The sequence below is a fragment of the Cotesia glomerata genome, unplaced genomic scaffold, assembly GCF_020080835.1.
Source record: "Cotesia glomerata isolate CgM1 unplaced genomic scaffold, MPM_Cglom_v2.3 scaffold_114, whole genome shotgun sequence".
NCBI classification, from domain to species: domain Eukaryota; kingdom Metazoa; phylum Arthropoda; class Insecta; order Hymenoptera; family Braconidae; genus Cotesia; species Cotesia glomerata.
Window position 1 is genome coordinate 1 of NW_025401488.1, and position 25,000 is coordinate 25,000.

The 25,000-nt window shown below is 31.9% G+C and overlaps 3 protein-coding genes and 1 long non-coding RNA gene across 9 annotated transcripts; 3 read left to right on the plus strand and 1 right to left on the minus strand.

Annotated features, from left to right (window-relative positions):
• Window positions 1-4: 4 nt before the first annotated feature.
• Window positions 5-5,598, plus strand: LOC123273659 (serine/threonine-protein kinase Warts; the record flags this gene model as incomplete). The annotated part of the gene is made up of 4 exons (XM_044741108.1): window positions 5-127; window positions 213-2,499; window positions 2,605-2,882; window positions 3,070-5,598. Coding segments are annotated over 4 exons (3,120 nt in total), but the record flags the coding sequence as incomplete, so codon positions are not given.
• A 4,190-nt stretch (window positions 5,599-9,788) lies between these two features.
• Window positions 9,789-11,255, plus strand: LOC123273657 (mitochondrial pyruvate carrier 1). The gene is made up of 3 exons (XM_044741107.1): window positions 9,789-10,152; window positions 10,250-10,350; window positions 10,896-11,255. The coding sequence occupies exons 1-3, from the start codon at window positions 10,097-10,099 to the stop codon at window positions 11,063-11,065; spliced, it is 327 nt and encodes a 108-aa protein (XP_044597042.1). The 5' UTR covers window positions 9,789-10,096; the 3' UTR covers window positions 11,066-11,255.
• A 616-nt stretch (window positions 11,256-11,871) lies between these two features.
• On the minus strand, window positions 11,872-17,158 carry LOC123273656. The gene is made up of 11 exons (XM_044741106.1): window positions 16,144-17,158; window positions 15,954-16,075; window positions 15,607-15,751; window positions 14,828-14,957; window positions 14,578-14,746; window positions 14,313-14,493; window positions 13,875-14,233; window positions 13,629-13,785; window positions 13,237-13,368; window positions 12,908-13,025; window positions 11,872-12,833 (listed from the first exon to the last, which is right to left on the minus strand). Exons 1-11 carry the CDS (start codon window positions 16,782-16,784, stop codon window positions 12,570-12,572), a joined length of 2,418 nt encoding a protein of 805 aa, XP_044597041.1. The 5' UTR covers window positions 16,785-17,158; the 3' UTR covers window positions 11,872-12,569.
• Window positions 17,159-17,236: 78 nt separating this feature from the next.
• On the plus strand, window positions 17,237-24,994 carry LOC123273658. Of its 6 annotated transcripts, none has more exons than XR_006511349.1 (5): window positions 17,237-17,430; window positions 17,565-17,711; window positions 18,091-20,943; window positions 21,037-21,874; window positions 21,947-24,994. It is a non-coding gene; the product is annotated as an uncharacterized LOC123273658 (long non-coding RNA). The 6 variants fall into 6 exon arrangements; XR_006511348.1 differs by having other exon boundaries at window positions 18,091-18,602; window positions 18,768-20,943; window positions 21,037-24,994; XR_006511347.1 differs by having other exon boundaries at window positions 17,237-17,499; window positions 21,037-24,994.
• The last annotated feature ends 6 nt before the right edge of the window (window positions 24,995-25,000 follow it).

Genomic DNA, 25,000 nt, shown 5'->3' on the forward strand with positions numbered 1-25,000 from the left:
CTCGACGACCAGCGGTGTCAGCTCAGCATCAGGTCTCAGTGGTCTATCGGGTGCTTCTGGTTCTCTTGATAAACCTGAACAACGACAACAGATTGTCGGACAAATATCAGCTATGGGTTTTCCGGAGGTAAACATTGACTTCTTAATTATCACCCCTATTTATTTTTTTTTATCAATCATAATAAATTTATCAACTTATTTACTATCAACAGGACATGAGTTTGCGTGCCTTGAAGATGACAGGCTGGCGTGTAGACGCAGCGATAGATTTTTTAAAGCAAGCTCAAGGTGAAACACTAAACGGCTTACAAAAACTAAATTCAAAACTAATAAGAAAGCCAAGCCTTGAACGGGAGCTGAGTCTTCAACGAGGCAGTCCAGCATTGGACAGCGGAGCGGGAAGTTCAAGATCAGACAGTCCTCGGTTGGCTGAATTAAGCCCACATCCACAGCTAAGTCGTCAGTACTCACCGAATAGTTTCGTTGAACGAGAAACACCACCTCCACCACCTCCGAGATGCAGCTCAACACCACCTCCGCCTCCACCACCTCACGCACCTTACAGTCAGCCTACTGTACCTACAAATATGCAACAAATGCTCAAACGAATGTCCCCGGCGCCTGTTGTGCCAACACGAGCGCCAGCAGCTGCTCCGGGGAGCTCTAATTCAGCCTCAGGATCTGTCAATCCTCCTCAGCGTGGCACCAGCCCCGTCGCAAGCTCCAGTAATTCGTCCAATGGACGACAGCCCATGATTGTACAAAACGGACCGCAAGTTCAACAGCAGCTGTCTCAGCAGATGCAAGCACTCAGCATTTACCAGACAAGCAATAATAACTCCAGTACTCAGGTCGAGCCTCCTCCGCCATACCCGATTGTTCCCTCCTCGACCGCGGGTACTGTACAGCCTCCCTCTTACAGCGCGTCGATGCAGAACCGACAGAGTCCAACTCAGTCGCAACAGGACTATCGAAAAAGTCCCTCTTCGGGTATTTACTCAGGACCAACTTCTGCTGGTTCACCAAGTCCAATAACAGTGTCGACAGTCCCTCCCAGTACTCAAGGATCAATGGCACGGCCAACACCTCTCCAAGCATGGGGTGCGAGGCAGGCTAAAACCCAACCACCAATAATAATGCAGTCTGTAAAAAGTACTCAAGTTCAAAAGCCAGTTCTTCAGACCGCGATAGCACCTACCTCGCCTCAGCCTATTTCTACGAGTAATACACCACCTCCACCACCTCCTTCGTATGCTACATCGATCCAGCAAAAGCAGCAACAACAACAACAACCTCCACCACCGGCTTATCCTCCAGTTAACAATACCACTGCTGCTGCTGCTGCGGTTGCTGCTACACCCGCGACGATAAGCCTAGGTGTCCCTACAACAGAACCGCCTAGTTACGCCACAACGATGCAGGTTCTGGCAGCTCAACGCACTATGCATCATCCTCTACCACCTCCGCCGTACGGTACGCCAACAGAAGACCCCATGGCCACTGTTGAGAGTACCAGTGCTCCACGTTCCTCGCCTGTAGCACATCATCCACCTCTGCAGAGAAAGTACTCGCCTGTCGACAGTTGTCAGCAGCATCATATTGAGTCACCACCGCTTCCACCAACTGCTTCGACTTCTGTGTCGGCAAGGAACACCAACAATCATCCACCTTCGCCGGAGAACTGTGCTGGCAAGGGTGGTCCCACCTCGCCGTACAAGATAAAGCACCAATCACCTATACCTGAACGCAAACACATGAGTAAGGAGAAAGAAGAGGAACGCAGAGATTGTAAAGTGAGGAATTATTCTCCTCAAGCGTTCAAATTCTTCATGGAGCAGCATGTTGAGAATGTTGTTAAGTCTTACAGCCAACGGATGTACAGGCGGGTTCAGCTGGAGAGAGAGATGGCTAAAATAGGACTCAGTGCTGAAGCCCAGTGTCAGATGAGAAAAATGCTCTCCCAGAAGGAGTCTAATTATATTAGACTCAAGAGGGCTAAAATGGACAAAAGTATGTTTGCTAAAATAAAACCTATTGGTGTTGGTGCATTTGGTGAAGTGACACTTGTTAGAAAGTTAGATACTAATCAATTTTACGCGATGAAAACACTTAGAAAAGCTGATGTACTAAATCGTAATCAAGTGGCTCATGTTAAAGCCGAGCGAGATATACTTGCTGAGGCTGACAATGAATGGGTCGTGAAACTTTATTATTCATTTCAAGACAAGGATAATCTTTATTTTGTAATGGATTATATACCAGGTGGTGATTTGATGTCGCTGTTAATAAAGTTTGGTATTTTTAAAGAGCCATTGGCGAGGTTTTACATTGCCGAGCTGACTTGTGCCGTTGAAAGTGTCCATAAAATGTCATTTATTCATCGTGATATCAAACCGGATAATATTCTTATTGATCGCGATGGACACATTAAACTTACAGACTTTGGGCTCTGCACAGGATTCCGCTGGACTCACAATTCAAAGTATTACCAGCAAAATGGTAAGAATTTCAACATTACATCGATAATAAAAATTTTAATCAAGTATTGCTAAATTAATTTTTGCGTAATTATTTAAATTTATTTATTTAAATATTTTGTAATAGGTCATAGTAAGCAGGATTCAATGGACCCAGCTGATGACTGGAACAACGAGTGTCGTTGTATTCAATTAAAACCTCTAGAGCGACGACGACACCGTGAACATCAACGTTGTTTAGCACATTCTCTAGTCGGGACGCCAAATTACATCGCCCCGGAAGTTTTACAACGTACTGGTTACACGCAGTTGTGCGACTGGTGGAGTGTCGGTGTCATTCTCTATGAGATGTTAGTTGGTTCCCCACCATTTCTTGCCAATACCCCTGCCGAAACACAGTTAAAGGTCGGTAAATTTATTTAACGTATAAATAGATAAAAAAAATAAAATAAGTAAATAAATAACTATAAAAAATATTGAGACAGTCTAAATTTAAATATTAATAAAATAAATAATAATATTAAAAATACGTATATATAAATATACATATATATATGTATATATTTATAAATATATTATAATATGGTGGTAGGTTATAAATTGGGAAACAACACTACACATACCGAAGCAAGCTAATCTCTCGCCTGAAGCCATGGATTTAATCCTGAAGCTATGTGTGGGTGCGGACCGTCGACTCGGTAAGAATGCGGATGAGGTGAAGAGTCATCCCTTCTTTGAGAGCATTGACTTTGAGAAGGGCCTGCGTCGTCAGGTCGCGCCGCACATACCGCGCATACAGTATCCAACCGACACGAGCAACTTTGACCCCGTGGATCCAGATAAGCTTAGGAACTCGGAGACTTCGGATTCAAATAAATCAGATGAGCTACTGGACAACGGGAAACCCTTCCACGGTTTCTTTGAATTCACATTTCGTCGGTTTTTTGATGACGGCGGTGGTGCGCCTTATCCTAGTCGAATAAGTTTGGATGACAACGACAACCAAGGCCCGGTCTATGTATGACATTAGGCCATAAGCCGAACAATGTGTCTGGAAAAATTAATTATTCATTTTATTTAGACACACAACGCCGTACTATCTCTACCTATACTACTCCACATCTTGTAGGTACAAATTACTCTGTATCATATTTATTAAGCGTTGTTGTCGCCGTCGTTATTATTATTATGATTATTATTATTATTATTATTATTATTATTATTATTTTTATTATTAATATTATTATTAATTATTTTTAAAAAATACTCTCGACAATCGTGCTGTTGCTGGTACCTTCGTGATTTATTTGACATAGTCGAAACACGATAAATAGTTTACTCCAAGTAGCAAGTCATGAAGACTTTTTTTGTTTTAAAAAAAGTCTACGGAATAATATCAAGAGAATTATTTACATACTAGACCGTAAAATCTATTAATATTTTTTAGCTAGGTTATTTTATTAAAACTGTATTGTCGTGAATTAATGTTTAAATAAGAAAGGGGTAATTAATTGAGTAAACACACATTTTATCGTGGGATTATTTTGAAAAATTTTTATTTTTGATCAGATAGACTGATTTTAACGAAAAAAATAACTATGAAAATAAAAATTAAAACAAATAATCAATTGGATAAAAGTGCGCGTTTTGTGTGTTTCTGCGAGTACTGTGATATTGCCGATTTAATTAGAATAATATGGCTTATACCTACACTCGGCTCTTATTTAAATTTGGTTTTTTATTATTATTATTATTATTAGTATTATTATTAGTATTATTTGTTTTTTTTTTCTTTTTTATAAAAGAATACAAAAAATACGTCTAATAATGATTAAAATGATTCAATAATAATAATAATAATAATAATAATATATAATCTTTCTTACAGTGGATGGAAATAATGTGTTCATCGCAATTTATGATGCCTAGTAGAATTTATGAGACTCGTAATAATAATTGTTCATTAAAAAAAAGCATCAATCTAATCTCAATATCACTTTTTTTTCTAACTATTATAATAAATAATTATTTTTTATCATCATAATTATTACGAGGTTTCGTTTTAAGTTGCCCAGTGAATCAATTGTTAGTCGGTGACAATTTTTGCAATATAAATTTTTAAAAAATTTGCAATCAAAACTTTATATCGTAAAACTGAATACGAAGCCATAACTGTGAGCTTCTTAAAAAAATTATTGTTTTAAACAACGAAAGTAAATATATATAAAATAGATATGTATTTAAATATAAAAATATATATTTTTTACAATATGTACAAAACGCGAAATTACGAGTACTATTTTACTGTAGAAATTCGTAGTTATTAATTAATCATAATGTGCCTTTACGTTTAATTAAATAATTAAAAAAAATATATATATATATAAATATAAATATATAGGTATTTAGAGAAAGCAATTGGCTGAATAAACTTTATAAAAGTTTTAAAGTGGCCTTGTTTTTAAAAATAAAAACAAATCGAATAATTACGTGATATAGTGTGGCTTTTTATATTTGACTTAGACTTGTGAAACCAATCGATTTGATAAATATATTAAATCATTATGATAATAATAATAGTAATAATAATGATTAATAATTGATATCTATTATATAGTTTGTAGAAAATAAATGAATTGCAATGTATGTACCATGTACAGACGTAATGGTTTAACTATTTTAGTAGAATCACTTTGAATTGTGTATAATATATCGCTAAACTGGTGCATAAGCGGAGCTAAGAGTGCCTTTTTATCTTAGAATTTAATATTTCTGGTAATTAATTTTTTTGAATTATCCATTTTACTTTATTTATTTTAAATAAATTAATAACGACAATTATTCGAGATTACATCTAACTAAATAAGACACATACATATGTGTATTATATATTTTTGGTCTTCTCGCAAGTGCTCTTCAATATAATTTTTATCTATACAAATTCGATATTTTAACTAATATTCAGTAACGTTGTGTCTCTCTGAACACACGTAGTCAGGTTCAGTATGTAAACCTAGTGGCCCGGAGCGCCGTACTCTCCGGGGGAGAGTTTTCGGCGCTATCGGAAATTGAATGAATTTAATTTTGTTTATATATATATATATATATATATATATATATATATATATATATACTATATATATATATATATATATATATATATTTATATATTGTATTTATATATTTGTTTTATTTTCTCTTATCACTAATTCATACCAAAGGAATTTAAAGAAAAATTTCTGCTTAAAATTTGTGCAACATGGAAATTAAAATAAAAAAAATTTTTTTTCTTTTTTCCATTTTATCGTTTAGAAGTCAAGATTAAATTTATATTTTTAGCCTTTTTGGTTTTGTTTTTATGATTATTTATAAAAAAAAAAAATTATTTTTACTGTATAAAATGAAATGTTTTTAACAAGAGGGTACGAGATCAATTTATTAGTCAATTAATTTTTCATTTAACTGATAGTCGTATTTGCGTTTTTAGTTTATTTTATCTAATTTTCTTTAAAACAAAAAAATTTTTGAGGATTTAAAGTCAGCTCAAATAAATTTAAACTTGCGCTCGATTAATAAATAGTTAAATAAAATAAATGAGTGAGTAAGGCAAATTAAAAAAGAATTGAAAAAAAAAAAATAATGAATAAACAAAAAAATTTAAATAAATTAAAAAAAAATAAGATTTGTTTAGTAATATTATATACATATATAAATATATAGTAGGGTGGGCCAAAAAAAACTTTTAATTTTTTTTTCTTTAGCTACCGCGAAAATATCGTCCAAGATGACGAAAAAAAAAATCTGGTAGAGTTTGAGCTCTTAATATCAATATCTAGAGGTGTCACATGGTGATTTTTGATTTCTTATTTAAATAACACGAGAATTTTTTTTTTTTTTTTTTTTTTTTTGAATTTTGATGTATTTCAACGAGTTATTGTGTGGTAAAAATAAATAGATATTTTTGTAGGAAATTGAACGGCCTACAAAAAAGGTCTGATATAATTTTTTGCTAAGTCAACTCGATTAAAAGTTATTCGCAGTTAAAGTTCAACTTAAAATAATATACGATGACTTTCACAATTTTTTTATACTTTTTAACAATAAAACGGCTTAAAATCATAAAACAACATATTTTTCGTGATTTTTCTCGTTTTTACTTCCCAAAATTATTGAGAAAAACTTATTTTATATGATAACCTAGTCCCAATACGGATTGCGGGGGTGGGTGTTAACAATGAATATTTTAAATTTACTAACTATAGTTCCTACAGACTTAATTTGGTAGTAGTCTTTTATTGGTCATGTAGAGATCATCTCAATACGGATTTCAATAAATTCTACTCCCTTTTCTGTGTACAGAAATAAAATTTGATAGAACCTCAAGAGAAACAGGAAATTCCAGAAATGGCCTCCAGGGTCAACCGATTTGAATATTTTTTTTCTTAATAATTAGATATTAGCTAAAAACAAATTTCGCGATAATTGATTTCATATGCTGACTGTGTCAGAGAGATGTGTAGAATAGAAAAAATGTTGTTGTTTATAAACTAGGACTTTTTGAGACATGAAATTTAGGATAAGTCTATTGGGTTTCAATGAAATTTTCTAAAAATTTCCTTACAAAAATCGTCTCTCTGGCAGCAGGGGAAAAGTCATTGTAAGGTTTTTAAAACTTAATATTAATGATAGTTATTCAGTCAACAGACTAAGAATTTCACATACATGCATGGAAATAACATGTTATTTTTGCTGATCACATAACCGATAAATTTTTCTTATTGCGAGATCGCGGGTTTGTAACAGATGAAAATGAATGAATTTTCCAAACATTTGATATATAAAAAATAAATTTGGCTAATTATTTAAATAGAATTTGTAAAAAACATGTTAAATTTATTTTATATAAAAAATTGATGTCACTGAAAAAATTTTGAATAACAGAAAAATTCTTCACATTTGAAGCTAATTAGATTTCAACTTCACTTATGAGACTTGCAATGACTTCAACTAAAACTTTCAATGCTCCATTTGGAATCTGTGCAAATCAAAATAATACTCCAATTAAATTTCAAGTCTAGATCTAAAAATGCAATTCTACAAAGCCCTCAGCGAAGCAAGCGGGTAACAGCAAATTAATAAATAATAGATATAATCGCATCAAAAATCTTTACAGTACTTCCGACTACATTGAAATCAGTTTTCAACGCTTTTATTCGAATTGTGTGCTATATGACATAAGTTTTTCTCAATAATTTTGGGAAGTAAAAACGAGAAAAATCACGAAAAATATGTTGTTTTATGATTTTAAGCCGTTTTATTGTTAAAAAGTATAAAAAAATTGTGAAAGTCATCGTATATTATTTTGTTGAACTTTAACTGCGAATAACTTTTAATCGAGTTGACTTAGCGAAAAATTATATCAGACCTTTTTTGTAGGCAGTTCAATTTCCTACAAAAATATCTATTTATTTTTACCACACAATAACTCGTTGAGATACATCAAAATTAAAAAAAAAAAAAAAAAAAAAAAATTCCCGTGTTATTTAAATAAGAAATCAAAAATCACCATGTGAAACCTCTAGATATTGATATTAAGAGCTCAAACTCTACCAGATTTTTTTTTTCGTCATCTTGGACGATATCTTCGCGGTAGCTAAAGAAAAAAAAATTAAAAGTTTTTTTTGGCCCACCCTAATATTATAGTATATATATGAAATATCCCTGCGATTAAATTATGTATAGAAAAATTGAAATTTAACTCTTGTACATTTTGTAATATCATTTATTTTATTTTTTCCCTTTTTACCTTAACCCCTGCTATACTATTTTATTATTATTATTATTATCATTATTTGTTCTCCCCTACCCCCTTTGTAATTATTTTATAAAACGAGAAAACCATGAAATATATTATAAGGCGGTTTAATATATACGAAAATATTATGTAAATATTTTTGAATGTGTGTTCTAAATTAAAATTATGTTTAATATGCTTAAAAAGTCTTTTTTCTTATTTAATTATCTTATTGTATCCTTATTTTGTCTTATTATAAAACTAACAATTTCAATTATAATTTATTTTCGTAATTAAATTATTAATCCTTATAAATAATAAAAAATATTTAAAGAATATTAAAAATGACTTTTAATTTACATCTTAGTAACTTTTTATTATTTTTTTCAGTAAGTTTAAATGTATGAAATAGAACTTGTAAAAATAATATTATTTAAATATAAAGAACAATAACAAAATATCAACAATAAAGTTTATTTATATTTTTCAAATGATAAAGATCAAGTTCAAAAGTTTATCCGTCTATTATAGTATTATGCAGATTTAAAAAATCACGATTTTTATAAATTTTTAATTTTATTAAATACATTGTATAAATTGCATTGATAAGTATGTTATATACAGCTACAAGAATAATCAGAACCTAAAGTTATAAGTTTAAAACTGGTTTAATATATACAATAATATTATGTAAATATAACTGGATTTCTTTTCTGTACATGTCACACTGATAATCATAAACTTGAATTTTTTTTATTAAATTATTGAACTTATATTTAAATAGCTCTGCAAAAACAGACATGTACAAAGTACGTTTTTGAAATTGTAAAGTATCTGATTTTTTTTATTTTATTAAAAAAAAAAATTGAGATTGAAATTAACAGACATATTCCAATTTTTTAGATTGTAATAACAATCAAATTATCATGAGAAAAATTGAGTAAAAAAATTGCACATGTAGAAATTTATAAAAATTTTTAGTGCGACTTTTCAAAAATATTATTTTTTAATCATAATTGATTTGTTATAAAAATTTCAAAAATTGTCAGATATCTAGAATTTTATTTTTGTAATTTTCTTTATAATTATTTATTTATGAAAAAAATTCTAAAAATTATCAGATGTTTGTTAATGCCAGTATAATATACAATTCTTATTTTTTTATTTACAAATTAAAAATTTTTAATTGAAACTATTGTGTATTTAAAGAGTAAACTAAAAAAAGTCATAAAAAATCATGATCCTAAAATTAACAAACATCTGATAAATTAAATTGCAATTTTTTTAAATATTGTCTCAGATTTCATTTATTTTTTTAACAAAACTAAAAAATTATCAGATGTTTCACGATTTAAGTATCATAAAATCAGTGAAATCTATAAGTTTAAAGAATAACATATACCTTCTTCTTTAATAAATTTTTAAGTCCCTTTAAAATTAAAAGAGCTTTAATTTTAAATGAACTTATAACGCTCCCGGTAGATAAAACTACACGTGATCATTTTTGCTATTGCGCTAGTGCAGTAAAATCGTGTCACATGTTCTTCGGAGCAAGAGAATAACCAAATGACAAAGATAGAAAATTATAGAGGAGAAGTAGGGCCAGTAACCTCTTCGTCTATATTCTAAGTACTAGTTTATGTATTTACATACATGCATAACAATTAAACGAGCCATCAAATTTATAAAGAAAAATCCAATATAATCAAGTGTATTGCCAATTGAAACACCCAAGTGACGTACAAGTCTAAAGTAATCGTCACTAGCTTCTTAAAGCCCGAAAAAATATTTAAAAACTGGTGGAAGTTATCAAAATTTATTAAAAATGAATAAAATAATGAAATCACTGGCGAGCAAAGAGACTCGTGATTATTTCATGAGGTAAATATTTATACAAATAACATAAAAACACTGATAACACAATTATGAAATTACTCATTTATTTATTTATTCATTTATTACTTAACTTTTATTTCAGTACGCATTTTTGGGGTCCAATAGCTAATTGGGGTATTCCGATAGCAGCAATTGCTGATATTCAGCGAGATCCTAAGTTCATCAGTGGTAAAATGACCTTTGGTTAGTTTTAGTTATTTTTTATTTAATTTTACTGAAAATGTCAGATAATTAAAATTTATTTCTTTGGTGAGTGATATTATCAATGACTTGCAACATGTATTTTTACCTATTTACATTATGATACTGAAATCAGCAATCAAATAAATTCAGCAGATATTTGATAATTTTAAGAATTTTTTCAATAAATAAATTATGGCAAAAAAATCAGAAAAAAAATGGAAATGTAGAAATCTTAATGAATTAAAATTGCAATTTTTTAAAAATAACTTTTTTCAAACAAATTTATTTGTTATATAAAATTAAAAAATGATCGAATGACAAATAACTTTAATAAATTTAAATTGTCAATTTTTATAATAAATCAATTATGATAAAAATTCGCACTTATATTTTTTATAAATTTCTACATGTGCAATTTTTTGATTAAATTTTTTTCATAACAATTTAATTGTTATAAAAATTGTACGATATCTGTTGATTTCAGTGTCATACTTGAATTTGTAAAATTGTAATTTAATACAGTGAATTAATTTTTTTTATTACAGCGCTGTGTCTTTATTCGGCAATGTTTATGCGTTTTTCATTAAAAGTCCAGCCAAGAAATCTGCTACTTTTTGCCTGCCATTTTACTAATGAAGGCGCTCAGTTAACTCAAGGATACCGATTCATAAAGTATCATTATACAGGTGATAAAAAACCAGAGAATGATCAATAATTCAATCTAATTTAATTCAAACTGGAAGCTAAAAATTTAAATTTGTATTTACATGTTGGTATATTATCTTCAATCTATCTTTCTTTCTTTCTTGAAGATTGCTCCAGATCTGTTAGAAGTTTGTAAAATAATTCTACTATGTATTTATTTAAATTCTATGTAAATATTGGAAAAAAACTTTACAATCAAACTATTTGAGTTATTTATTTATTTAGTACAAAAAGAGAAGTAACGAAATGTTACAGTTAATAATAGAAGCATGCTGACTTCATTTTTTTTTATAAGAAATTTTTGTTTAAAATTACCGGTGAATGATCTGAAAAAATTAATGTTATTTTTTTTTATATTACTTTATTGCTTTGCATTTTCATCAATTTACATATCTTTCGTATCTATGCTACTTTATATTAAATATGAACTTGAAAAAAGAAATTCAGACATGCGTAATTTTCGGGGAAATTATTTTTACAATCGCAGGTTAGCGTTCGCGAAACAGTAACAGTCTAGCAACGATTATTTTTGTTTCTAAACAAGCTACAGTCAAATCTGTATATCAAGTTATCTTTCGACGACATTAAAACATTTTGGTTAATAAATCAAATTGGTCTGGATATTTCGTGACGAAAATTAAGTCTTTGGATTATGGAAATTCAAACGGAAAATCAATCAGATGTTTCATTAGTCAGTAAGTCTTAAAATATTAATTAAAATACATTCTTTGTTGTAAAATATTTTATTTATATGAACATCATAATTAATACAAACAAAATTTTGTGATAAATAGGTCGTATAACTTTTCAATACAATAAAATATTTTAATATTTATTTTTTAATACTATAATTTTAAAAATGTCTATGAACACAATTTGTACAGTTTTAAGACACATCTCTATAAAAATTTGTTGGTTTGCACGAGGCACATTTGATTATATATAATCGTGTAAATAGGCATTTTGTTAGATTTAAAATGGACGGATCAGTTTGTTAATATTTAACATTAATATTGAGATTCTAATTATTGTAAATATTTAAAATAATTAAAAATAGATTTTTAAACGCTACGTAAATTGTTATAAAAAATCTTACAGACTATCAATACCTAAAATTTGTAAAAGTATATACAAAACACGTTTGATCATTATATAATATGTATAAAAAATTACATATATCATTTTTTATATAAAAATCATGCTGAGATTAAAACTAAATAGTTATAAATTATTAAAAAAAAAAAAAAACGTATTTTTGAACTGAAGCTAGTTCTTAACCAAGAAAAAAATTTTTATGTTATACATACCCTTTGTTCTACCCCTTTTAATTAATTTTTATCCCGAGTATTGAGATTCCTACAATTCATTAATCGACAGTGAATGGTACGTGATTCTTGAAACTACACGTAAAAAATAAAATTTGACTTGTATAAATTAAAAAAATTATTAAGGACGGCTTTGCGATTTCTCACTTAGTACGTTAAAAAAAAAAATTTATAAATAAAATTGATCATTTATCTCTGAGCGACACGGAAAATAAAAAACGTGGCCATTAAAATGACGAGTGTGTAGCTAGCTTGTGCTGAGCTCGCACCAGCCAATCGACATTTGAATAAGCCAATTCTCGTTTTTTTATCTTCTATGATATTTTGGAATTCCGCTTCCATAATTTGACCATCTATGTAGGTCGTTGGATCTTCTAAAGGATACTCGAAGCCCTGTTTGCATTCACATTTGTATCCACCTAGATCAAAACCTCTTCCGAATATTGGCACGCACTAGAACATTAAAAGTTAATGTTATGAAATAACAAATTAATAATTTTTTAAAATTGAAAAATAAAAATTCATACATATGATGTTTTTCGGTCGCATTTGTGGGTGCCCTTGAACGCATTAGGAACATGGAATTTATCGTCGCACTGGTTAATGTCCATATCCATCAAGTTCATAGTAACAGCAACGACACCCCTGTAAAATATTTTTAGTATTAAATATGATCATCTGAATTATATTATTTTTTCTTAAAATATATATCCCCCGTGGACTTGCTCCTGGGTGAACTATCTCACACTCAATTTACTTTTACATCAGCAAATATTACATGGGTTGTATACATGTATGTATATCTATATATACGCGACATTCACACTTGTAGAGATGAACAAACGTTAATACTCACTTGAATTCCAGTTTTAGCCTCAAGCTGTCCCAGCCAAAAAATGGGGATGCATAGGTAATTACCCATTTATTCACCTTACCGTTACAATCAAAGTACGGAGTTGTCCAGTGACCATGATTCAGGTTTGCCGCCCTAAACATTGAAGACGAGACGAGACAACCCGCCCGTTCCAGAGCATTAAAATATATTACATAGAAAAAATTTTAAAAGCTATCCCCTTACTCAGTAACCATAATCCCTTTATACGTATTCACTGGCATATTTTGTGATTCGTAATATCTAAGATGATGGTTGGATGAGAAAGGATTTTTACTTGATATTTATTTTATTGTTTTGTTTCTCTTCTTTTTTTTTTATTTCATTTCTAACATTTATCTTATTTCTTTTCTCACCTGTAAGATGTCGGGTACTGCTCAAATTTCTTGTGGTACTCGCCAGTCTCGTTAAAACGGATGTGAAGTTTCAAATAATATTTTTCGAGTTCATCAAAGTTGGTCGCCCATCGTTGTTGCAAAAATTTGAACCAAGGCTTGTTGGTGTAGACTTCATCTATAATTCAATGTTATTTCCATTATCAATACTCGTACTTGGGCTGTAATTTATTTACTTAATTTAATAAACTAGAAAAATATATTTACCGGTGGCGTTTAATCGAGCAATGTCTTCGATGTAATATTTTCTTGTATTTAGTTGAGGTTTGTGTGCATAAGGTGCAAAGAAGGTTCTATTCGTAAATTTATTACGATTCCAATAAGTACCAGCAGCCCAAATTTTTGTGTCTCCGAGAAGTAGAGCCAAGGTTTCACCCATCATCTGATCTTCCGTCAGTTCTTTGTCGGGTACTCGTTTACCTGAGTAAACCTCTTTGGGGTTATTCAATTGGAGGAAAGCACTGATAAAATTAGCCAGTCGAGTAGCCATTCTTGCTTGATTTTCAAAAAATTCCGTACTGCCGTAACCAACATCTCCATGAAGTGTCAAATCTGCTTTGGTGTACCTAAAACAATTAATTGCTATAATTATTACCAGAGTACAAGAATGTTAATCGAAAAAAGGATTAATTAATCAATACGTACAATTTACAATTATGTCCATTAACACTTCTCATGAATGTTAGTACGTTATGTATATTTATTTTTGGTGTTTGGAATGATTCAGGACCAACCGTAGAGTTTATATACTCAGGATATTTTTCCAAATACATATCTCTCAAATATTTAGGCGCTTTATGCCATTCAATCGGTAGTACTTGTCGGTCTAAAATAAGTAATCAAATTATTGCATCAAAAAAATAATTAGTAAATTACAATAAATAATAATTAAAATATAATCGCAACATACATCCAATAGGGACGCAATCAAATCCATTGTGATATTGTTCATCAGTAGCACGTTCAATAATTTCACCTAAATATGGTCTACGAACTTGTGAAGGTAGTCGATACCCAGGTCTACAACGACATTGATACGCTCCTCTTCTACCACTACCCCATCCATGCAACGGTTCACACTAGATAAATAAAAATAATTAATAATTAATCGAACAGAAGAAAAAAAAATTCAATTTAAATCACAATCAGTAATTACTTACTTCAGTTGTTTCGTTTTTACACTTAGCAGTGTTAGCAAAATGATTTGGGCCATTATTACCATCACTTTTAGGACATTGATTGATATCTATTCTTTCATACTCCATTTCAATTACAGAGACAGCGGTGTATCTATGGAATAAATTGAAAGTAAAATTTATAAACTGGTTAAAAAATTAGACGTATTATATGATGGCGGTTTTGTGAAGTGGTCTTAACTTGACCACCGCTCTTCAGCTAAAAGAGATTGAGTCGCGAGTATAACACAATCGATGGCATTCAATCCTATCGTCATTTAAATCTTAATCCTTTCTAACATTTAATCCACATAGTCATATTATTCGCATTGACATTATACATTTTTCATCTTTATCGGTATTCTAATCCTAACTCTCTCGTTTTTCTTGATGAGCCCAAGAACCCGATCTGTCGTACCTGTTTGACTGGGGACGTCATTTCATAGGGGTTTAAAACACACGTACATATACACATACAGGCGAGTACACAGGCCCCCTGCGACCTCTTCTTTCATGGTGAATTCATTAAGGATGATCAATATATACGGTGTCGTGTACATACAAGCGACACTCGCGGAGCAATAAAAATCTTTCGTTACGACTTGGGGTGTTTCAAGCTTGGACCAACAGTGGACACCCGGACTAACGAACATCTGGTGCTTTATATATTACATTTTTATACATATAAATGGATTTATTTATTTATTTATTTATTGTATAAATACAACTAGTCCTAAAGAAAATTCTAAAAAATTGATACTTACGTTGGATATTCAATGTGCCGGAAAGCTGTATGACGGGGGTAAATATCTGCAATGGGTACCACTGCAGCTACTAACCAACGGTTTGAACGATCACAATCAAAGTAAGGCTCTGTCCATTTTACTGGACCCGGATTTTCATCAGCACCTGGGAAAATTTTTTTTCATTTAATACATGACATTAAAGCATTCAACCGTTACTAATATGCCTGGGAACATTTTACAAACAATTTTAAAAATCTATAATTTAATTTAATTTAAAATAATTGAAATTTAGATTTTTAACTACCCAACCTTTGATGATAATTTTTTTCTACAATTATTTTGCACAAATGATTCATTAAACATACCTGGTGGACCGTGAAATGAGTAAGTCTCATTAGTATTGTTAGCATATCTAATTTCTACTTGGTAGGTAGTTTTAGTGTCATGTCTTTTCTGAGGATTTACATCTGGTAACCAAGCTGAATACCTAAAATAAAATAAACCAAATTAATAATTGACATAAATCTTGAAATAAATACCAACTAAAATAAATACCATTTATTAATTCGATAGAGCGCGTTAGTGTAATCAAGACTAAAACTAGATGGTGCAAAAGCACCAAGATCATCAGCTGTAAAAGTATTTCTGGTCGATATTCTCTCCATGTGAACAGGATCATTAAAGTCATCAGCTCTTATGACTCTTGGTGCAAATCTTGGCAATGTTTTGTTGAAGAAACCTCGATAACTTGGAGTAAATGACATATTGGGTGCAAAGTAAGTCGCTGAAGCATTGACATGAGGGTTTGAAGATACATCAGCGACTGATGATAAGAAGTAGTACATCATTCCTGGATCGTAGGTGTCATTGAGAGCTGGCCTGATAAATCGCGACTGTAAACTGTAACTCCAAAAGTAAGCACGACTTATCGCCAAGTTGTGGATGTACAATAGACCAGTTCTATTGGGGAATACTGGGTTGATATTGATATCCTTGATGTTAGGCAAGTGAGATACTGAATCAGGAGGCAAATATAAATCATTATCCCGTTTTATTTGACAATTATCCTTGTTAACTAGATTTACTCTAGCTTGGATTTCGTCAAAATGATCAATCGGTTGCCATTCAAACTGGCCGACTACGCCCAGCTTAAAACAAGCCAGAACGTATGCCACTGTTAATGCTAAGCGCACCATTGTATCTTGTTTATTAACAATTATGCACTTTCTCTATCAACAATTATTATTTTGCCACTTCATTGATTACACATCTTATATTTACTTTTTTCGCAGCACCTCTAATAAGCCTTCCTGATTAATAATTAATAATTATAATTATTGTGAATCACAATGACAGCCCACACTTGTTAATATCAAAACTAGCGTCCGTTGTCGATTATTGTTGGTTATCGTGCTACATAGACCTACCGAATAAACACGCCCTGATGATTCTTACTCCATTGAATCATTAGAGTGCAATATTATATATATATATATACGATGTTTTGATGTAGCTATAGTCTAGTCGGCTCAACTCCCACAACTACTATTAATTTTATATTAAAAAAAATCTGAAACAATTTTAAATTTAATAAATATATCAATTTGAATAATATTACCTTACTGTATTTTAACATATAATTATGATGAATGAATACCTATAATTACTTTTTTTATTGAGATTATTACAAACAAGCGATGAAACTACCAAATAAAGTTAGTATAGTAGAGGTATAGAATCGAGAGCTCGCGCGATAAGTCGACATGCCCCACCCAAATTTAAAAACATGTGTCATCGTTGAAAAATTTAATTAAAAGAAATGATGATATAAAAACATATCTGGTGATTAAATGCATTTGATATAATTATATTATTTTCTGTATTGATTTTTTTTTATATATGTAAGTACAAGTAAGTAGGTAAGTAAGTAATGCATAATAGAATGAAAGAAATAAAAATGTATTTGTATTACGCAGCTGCAACATGTCCAGACTACATAACCTAACTTAACAATGCAACCCAGCTTGAGGGATTTTTCCCGCCAGATAGAGGGGAAATAATTGAAAAATTGCAATATAGAAAAATGCAATTCTATTGTTACCAATGGTATTGCTCAGAGATTTGTATAACAGTTTATTATTATTATTATTTGTTACACTGAAATTAACGGACATTTGAATGGTCATTGTTTTTTTTTTTAAATAAATAAATTATCCCTGATAAAAAAAAAGTATTGAGACAAAGAAAAAAGTATTGAAAAGTATTGGTTTTCTAATCAATCCAATACTTTTCAATACTTTTTTCTTTGTCTCAATACTTTTTTTTATTCAGGGATTACTCCAAAAATATTTGAATTAAAAAATTGCATCAATAATTTTCTTAAATTTTTTTTACAATAATTTTTTTAGCAAAAAAAATCCTAAAACTTATTAGATGTCTGTTAATTTCAGTATCTTTATTATTATTAATATTATTATCATTAAAACCAGTTTCTTGTTTTAGATTTAAATTCAGTATTTGATAAATGAAAAAATAGAATTAACAATAGATTGTGTATACTTATACACATTAGTACACACAGGAAACGAAAAAAGGTCGACGCCCCGTTGTAAAAATGCTTTGAACTTAGTTTTATATTATATTATATCTCATCGTTTGTGTACTTATGTGTGTGTTCATAGCAAACCGCAGATATATCTGCCAAAGGGTTGAAAACTAGAAGAAAACGAGGCTGTGCTGAGAGAGTTTGTAGAAGAGAACCAGACGAAGAAGATGATTAGGATGAGGATGAAGATGAGTAAGGAGCCAAGTTCCCATCGGAGATAGAACAGAGAGTAAATGCAAGAAACGAGGAAAAAAAGGAAAGAGTCGCGGTGACTTAATACGGGAGGACATAACATTTAGAAGGTTATTGTTATGGTAATGAGGATAGCGCCCTGGTCTAACGACCCCCTATGGATACTACACTACACCCTTCATGTGACCTTTCTGTCTCTTTCAGTCTTTCATAACAGGTATACATGTATTTCTTTTACTCTTGTGTACACAGCGACCACTGTCCAACCATTTCACCCTTGGTCTGTGCGGAAAAGGAGGTGCAGAAGACCTTTGTCCTTCGGGCGTACATCAGGTTCACGGCTTCTACACTCTCAACTCACCCTGTTTACTGTGTATTACAGACTGGAAGAGGTGGTGAACGAGACAAGAAACCAAAAAAAAAAACATACAAAACAGAAGTGAAGAATTTTCTCAGCAGACGAGTTCTTGATGTCCTGCACGAAGGAGAAATGACGTGGACGTGCGAGAGCGGTCAAGTGACGCAAGGATAAAAAAAATAAAAAGATGAGACGAGTTGCTGGGGGTCTATCCAGCTTCGCTAATGCTCCTGTTTATTATTCCATGGTTGCCTACAACCCACTGTATCCTGAGAAAAGTCCTGAGAGTATTTTATTATAAATGTATGGGTGTCTCGTATCTATACATATTATATGTAATGTGAGTATGTGAGTACGTGTAACGTTATGTACTGTCTCTTAGCTTCTGTATCTTTTCTATATTCTATATCATCAGGGGTTGTGATATATTTACGTGGGAAACAAGTGCAGATGGCACACAGCTCTTGGGGGGTGGGCAGACATTAAGATATTATTCTTGTGCATTTGCTCAAATATAATCGGATTTTTCTTGGGCTTTTGTTGGATTTATTTTTACAGTACTATCTCTCAAATTCAAGCTTTACATTTTTTTTCATTTAATTTAAAATTTATTTTAATTAAACGTAAAGATTCTCACGTATGAGAATTCATCTTTTGCTGTACTTTTGTATACTTGGACCATTTATATCATTTCTGCTTTTATCAATTGGACATACTCTTCAAGTATATCCAATTGAATTTGATTTAATAATAAAATAGAATTACGGTTAATATAGTATGATATAAATTTACAAAAAATAAAAAAAAAAACGTTTAAGTATATATATATTTTGTAATGAATAGTTGGGTTGATCGTTGATAGTCTTATGAATAGAAGTATATGTGTTATATTTTATAAAGATATTTTCTTGATGTCGATGGCCTCTCAAAGAGATTAACGGCGCCTCTGTAATCTACTGTCAGTTCGTACAAATGTGGGTAATCAACTTACAACATTTTTTTTCTCCTTTTTTCATTTATTTTCTAAATAGACATACTCTAGTTGTCTGTAATTCATATTCGAGCTAATTTTAATTAGTCCTTTCTTTATTCGTGTTTAATTCAAAATAATGGTCAATGAATAGAAAAAATAAAAATAAAAGTTATTGCTAATTTATTTTCAGGAAAAAAAAAATAGAATTGTAAAACAAAAGAACATATTGTATTTGCAAAAATATATTCCCATGATTTTGCACACGGCCATTTATTTGTATAAGTGTATGTCAGACGGAGGGAGTTATTTTTTGAGAGTAATGTGTAGGGGAGAGAAGCAGAAAGATAAAGAGAGTAAAGAGTACATACGCGTAACACGAAACGCAGTGCGTTGCATCGCGTATAAAATTCAGACGAGTTTTTTTGAGGATACGGGGGACAGCTGTACTCCGCGTTTCTTTATCATGTAGAGGTTGTACAGCAGCTCCCCGCTCCAGGGACTTAACCCTCCTACCGCCGGAAGCGCGTTGGATCTTTTAAATTCTTTATGTGTATGCCCTCTTAACTGACACCTGTTGCCAATTCTTTTGCGATTTTGTGCAACCATGATTTCCCAAAGGCTTTCTTTTGGTTAAAAATTAAATCCTCAAAATAAATCTAAAATTATTCTCAACCAAATCAATTGCGGTTAATTTTTATTTTAAAAATAAAAATCCAAGTGATTGGTTTGCTGCATGAAATTATAAAAAATATAAAAGTTTAACTGATGCACATCTGTAAGCTCGTAGTAACCCAGTTCTTCTATCGAATAACTTGTAACCTGTATGATCAAACGATTTAGTAGGACAAAAGAGATTCAACCGAATGATCGAGCAGAGCTTTGACCATACCCAGAAAAAGTAAAAAGTTTGCAAAAGGACGCGGATGAACAACGGACGAGAGAGAAATAACAAGAGAAGAAAAAAAAGAATGAGATGAAATGAAGCAGCAGTGGAAGAGTGCATCGAACAGCCTCAAGCTGGGGGCCGTTTGAATTTAAGCCTCCCACGACAATGCACTTGGTTTTGGTGTGCAAAAAAAATAAAAGTGCATTGTGCCGAGAGTGTACGCTTCGCCCGTTTCAACAAAGTGAGCGTGCGAATAATCTAATCTAGATTTGTATAGGCTCCAGCAAAATAAAAATCAAAAATAGAAGATGAAAAAAACAATTGAAACAACATAAGCAAAGGTATATTTATAGTAATAATAATTATAACAATAATACCTAAGTACAAGCTGGTTAATTCAAATTTAAAGCTAAAATAAAACATCAAACATTTAGGATTTAGCCAAAAAACGCATCGTAGCGAAGGAGTTGTTCGATCAGCGATAATAATCATGAGGAAAGCAGAAAAGATGAGAACAGGTTTCTGCAATCGTCTTCGCGCCACCGTCGTCGTCGCCGTAGTCTTCACTTGGTCATCATCATCATCATCATCACAAATACTACTACTACTATCGGTACTTCTACCCTTTCTCTCCTCTCTTCTTCTTCCTCCTTATACTCAATGCATACGTATGTGCTCTTTTTCTCCTTCTTTGCCTCCTCAATTCTTCCTTTTCTCTTCTCTCCACTCCCTGGGACTTTACCCCTCTCGGTGTGTTAGCTGCATCTGTCCTTGTTCTTTGGCTTGTCCCTTACCTCGCTCTCATTTCGCGAGGTAAGGGACGCGGGTGCACACACTCGGCCAGACGAGACTCACGGCCAGAGCCAGGGCCGTATCGCTTCGCCTGTGTCCTTATATTAAATATTGGCAAAGCAGATGCGCCGGCTGTAACTACTTACGGCTTCTCTTACTTTCTACACAATATACATTATACCTACTATATAAACATGTATGCCGTACATACTGGTGTATTGATGTATGGTACACGTACAGTTAGTACTTTACTTCTCGAGCTCGAGCTTTTACTTAAGACTGTCTATCAATCGGCTTTTCTTCTTAACAGCCCATCAATGCATACCTGGATATATATGTATATTGAGATGTATTGGAGCATGTATACCTTTACAAGCCTGTCTGCTTGCCCTAGATCATATTAACACCCTACACACGTTGTTTTATGGTGTACGTTTACCGGCTGGCACGAAATACGGATTTCCGTAATATGTGTAAACCGTAAACCTGATTCTACATTATTGCTGCTATTATAAATATAAAAATAATTATTATTATGATTATTATTTGTAGGTACCGAAATAAGAGAACGGTGGTGATGTGATTTAGCTTGTACGAACCCCGCTGAGATGAGAAGCGGATGCGTGCGTCTAGAACAATGTAATGAAATAAAAATGAAGAGAGAATGAACTAACCGGCTATGTACATATACCATACAACTAAATCTATGACGACGACTACGAGTACGACGTTTAAGACGTCGACAACACGCGGATAAGTTAGACTATGAGCACACGGTTCTTTTATTCTCGAGGTCAGGCGTCTGCGAATTGTACACACGTCTATGAGGCAACGAAAACGAAAACGATTAAAAAATAAAACTTAAATAAAAATAAGAGAAGTAAGAAAGAAGATAAAAAAAGAAAATAAAAAAAAAAAAAAAGAAAGAAAAGAGTAGACCGTCTCTGAAATTCTTCGGATCATTCTTATTTTTTTTCACGGCCAAGTCTTTATTAATTTAACATCCTCTCTCATCTCATCTTGATCTTGGATTTTAAATATTTGTTTAGTTTTTCGTTTTCGTAAATACTTATTTATAGCAAATCAGTATGTGAATTTGAATTATTAAGTTATAAACATGTGTAAATTTAAAAATTTCAGTACGCTGGGACCACTGAAGTAGGCAGAGTGTCTGTTTATAAAATTTTTGCGAAAAGGATAGTTTTAATGTTTAAATGATTTTTATTTGTTTGAAAATTGTAATAAAGAAATTTTAGGTAAAGTTTAACATGCTGTTAGGTACTGAAAATTACTGGAAGGGAAAGGAGGTTGGTCTTAATGAATTTTTCGCGATACAAAGGTGCGAATAAGAAATTGGCACGGCCCTGGTAAAGGCGGGGCTCGTCGTATATACCGCGAAAGAGAACCAGCGGTTGAATCGGATTGGATTGGGGCGCAACTCCTTGCCTCGCCGTGGCAGCCCAAGCGGGCAAACTGGTTTCGTTTCGCGGGGGCTTGCATCGTTGCACCGCTCTCTCGGCGACAGTCCAATTTATGCATCACACGGCTATGTAGGCACCACACGAGAGAGCAGGATTATTACCCAAAAAACACCACTGCTGTGCCCTGGACTTTGTGCCACACTTATATATTATATACATATACGTATATATATATATATATATATATATATATATGTTAACTCACTGCAATATATATTAACAATCAAGTACGTTTTCAAAGTGCCTGTATTTATAATATTATTTATCATCATCATCATCTTCATTTGGACAAACTACACACTTGGAAGAGGATTTTTAAAATCACCATATCTTCGGAAGTTTATCATCAACGTTATTGTTCACCAAAAACTCTGAAAGAAAAAAATAAATTTAAACGTTTGTTTTTTTTTTTTAAATAAAATTTTTGTTTGTTAAAATTAAAAGCTTCGACGTGCCAGTGAAATTACTCAGCATCGACTGGATTTTTATCAACTTACTCAGTGTTTTTTTTTTGTTGTTAATTTTTATTATAATTTTTGGTGACTCGTGACGTAAAAAAGTTATCGGGACAAAAGTTTTGAGGACAGGAGAAGCTCAAGTTATTAATATTATCTCAAGTGTTCTGTTTTACGTTTTTATTTTTCAAAAATTATCAATTAAAATACTGTGGCTCGTCGAACGTGTTAATATGTACCGCACACAGCGGACAATACTTGAAATTTCGTGACTATCATCAACGTGCATCGCAGTGTGTTGATTTGGGTGCTCTGCTCCGCCAAAAATCAAATAGAAAAATATTTTAAAAAACTGGAAGAAATTTTTTTATCAATTTTAAAATAAATTCATAAAAAAAAAAACAAATTATAATCAATCAGGTATATTTAATTACTAAATACTTTCACTTGTGTGATACAAAGTGCATACATACACTTATAATCACACACTTAATCATACATTTGTATTTGTATTTGTACATATACGTTAAATGCACTGATACTTACTCACATACATATTTACATGCATACATACATACATACATATATATATTTTATTTGCGCGCGCAAATTCTTCGCCATTAATTTTAGAAGCGGCGAGACCCGTCTGGTAAATTCGTTTATCCTTATCGTCGAGTAGTCACGTCTCTCTCAATCTTATGCTCTGGCTCTCTCTTACTGTCGGTTCCTCCCGACGTCTGCAATTTTCGCAAGGTTATGTGCAAATACGTCCGGTCAGCGACACGACGGCGAACGAGCGAGGGAGCCAGCGAATGTAAGAGCGAGTGAGTAAGTAACTGAGTAATCGTTCGTTTCTCGTTGTTGTTCTCTCGCTCGCCGTCTGGCCGCAAGTCCTTCTCTACTTCCAGACTCTCTTGTTTATCGACGCACTCTCTAAACTTATATTCGTATTCGCTATTCGCGAATACAAGTACATAGTAGTAGTGTATATACTTTTAAATACGGCAACGACTGACTACGACAACAACTACTACTAGCTCCACTTGGCTTATCATTACAGCCACTACTACAAGTACTTTAAGCCAGACTACCACACTACATGCTTGCTCGCCTTGCAATTCTCAACAATCCATACCATAACTACTTTCACTTTCTAAGAATTCCACCTTATGCTATTTTTGCTTCATTTACTCGCAAATATTCTCGTTAAAAATTCACATTAAATTCTAAAAAAAAAAAATTTACGATTAAATAAATTATTTTCAATTGCTATAAATGTCTGATAGTTTCTGCTAAAGTATTCCGAGAAGAATATACCTAAATTCACCGTAGAGTACAAAACTACTCTCTGACTACTGGTAATTACTTTTTTTTTTATTATTATTTTTGCTCCAATCGAATTTTAATGGTGGTTTTAAAAAATTTTAGCCGACTATTGTGGGAAAGAATGATTTCTGGAGTAAAGAAGAAATGAAAAAAAAACAAAAAAAAATGTAGCATTGAAGCTAAAAATTAGTAAAAATGTATAAAAAGATTCTTTGTAAAGTAGCATTGCTCGTTCTCACGCGGTTATCAGTGTACAGCGTGGTAATTCCACTGAACACAAACATTGACGATACATACATACATTACATACATTGAAAAGACTCGCCAAGAGCGAACGAATTTAA

What these genes read in the sequence shown, in the direction of transcription:
- LOC123273657 (XM_044741107.1), top strand. Translation starts at nt 10,097, where the DNA reads ATGAATAAAATAATGAAATCACTGGCGAGCAAAGAGACTCGTGATTAT. An exon ending in ACTCGTGATTATTTCATGAG is followed by an intron (nt 10,153 to 10,249) that starts GTAAATATTTAT and finishes CTTTTATTTCAG; the next exon opens with TACGCATTTTTGGGGTCCAA. An exon ending in CAGTGGTAAAATGACCTTTG is followed by an intron (nt 10,351 to 10,895) that starts GTTAGTTTTAGT and finishes TTTTTATTACAG; the next exon opens with CGCTGTGTCTTTATTCGGCA.
- LOC123273656 (XM_044741106.1), bottom strand. Translation starts at nt 16,784, where the DNA reads ATGGTGCGCTTAGCATTAACAGTGGCATACGTTCTGGCTTGTTTTAAG. An exon ending in CTCATTTCACGGTCCACCAG is followed by an intron (nt 15,752 to 15,953) that starts GTATGTTTAATG and finishes AAATTTTCCCAG; the next exon opens with GTGCTGATGAAAATCCGGGT. An exon ending in CAGTACCCGACATCTTACAG is followed by an intron (nt 13,369 to 13,628) that starts GTGAGAAAAGAA and finishes TTCAATGTTTAG; the next exon opens with GGCGGCAAACCTGAATCATG.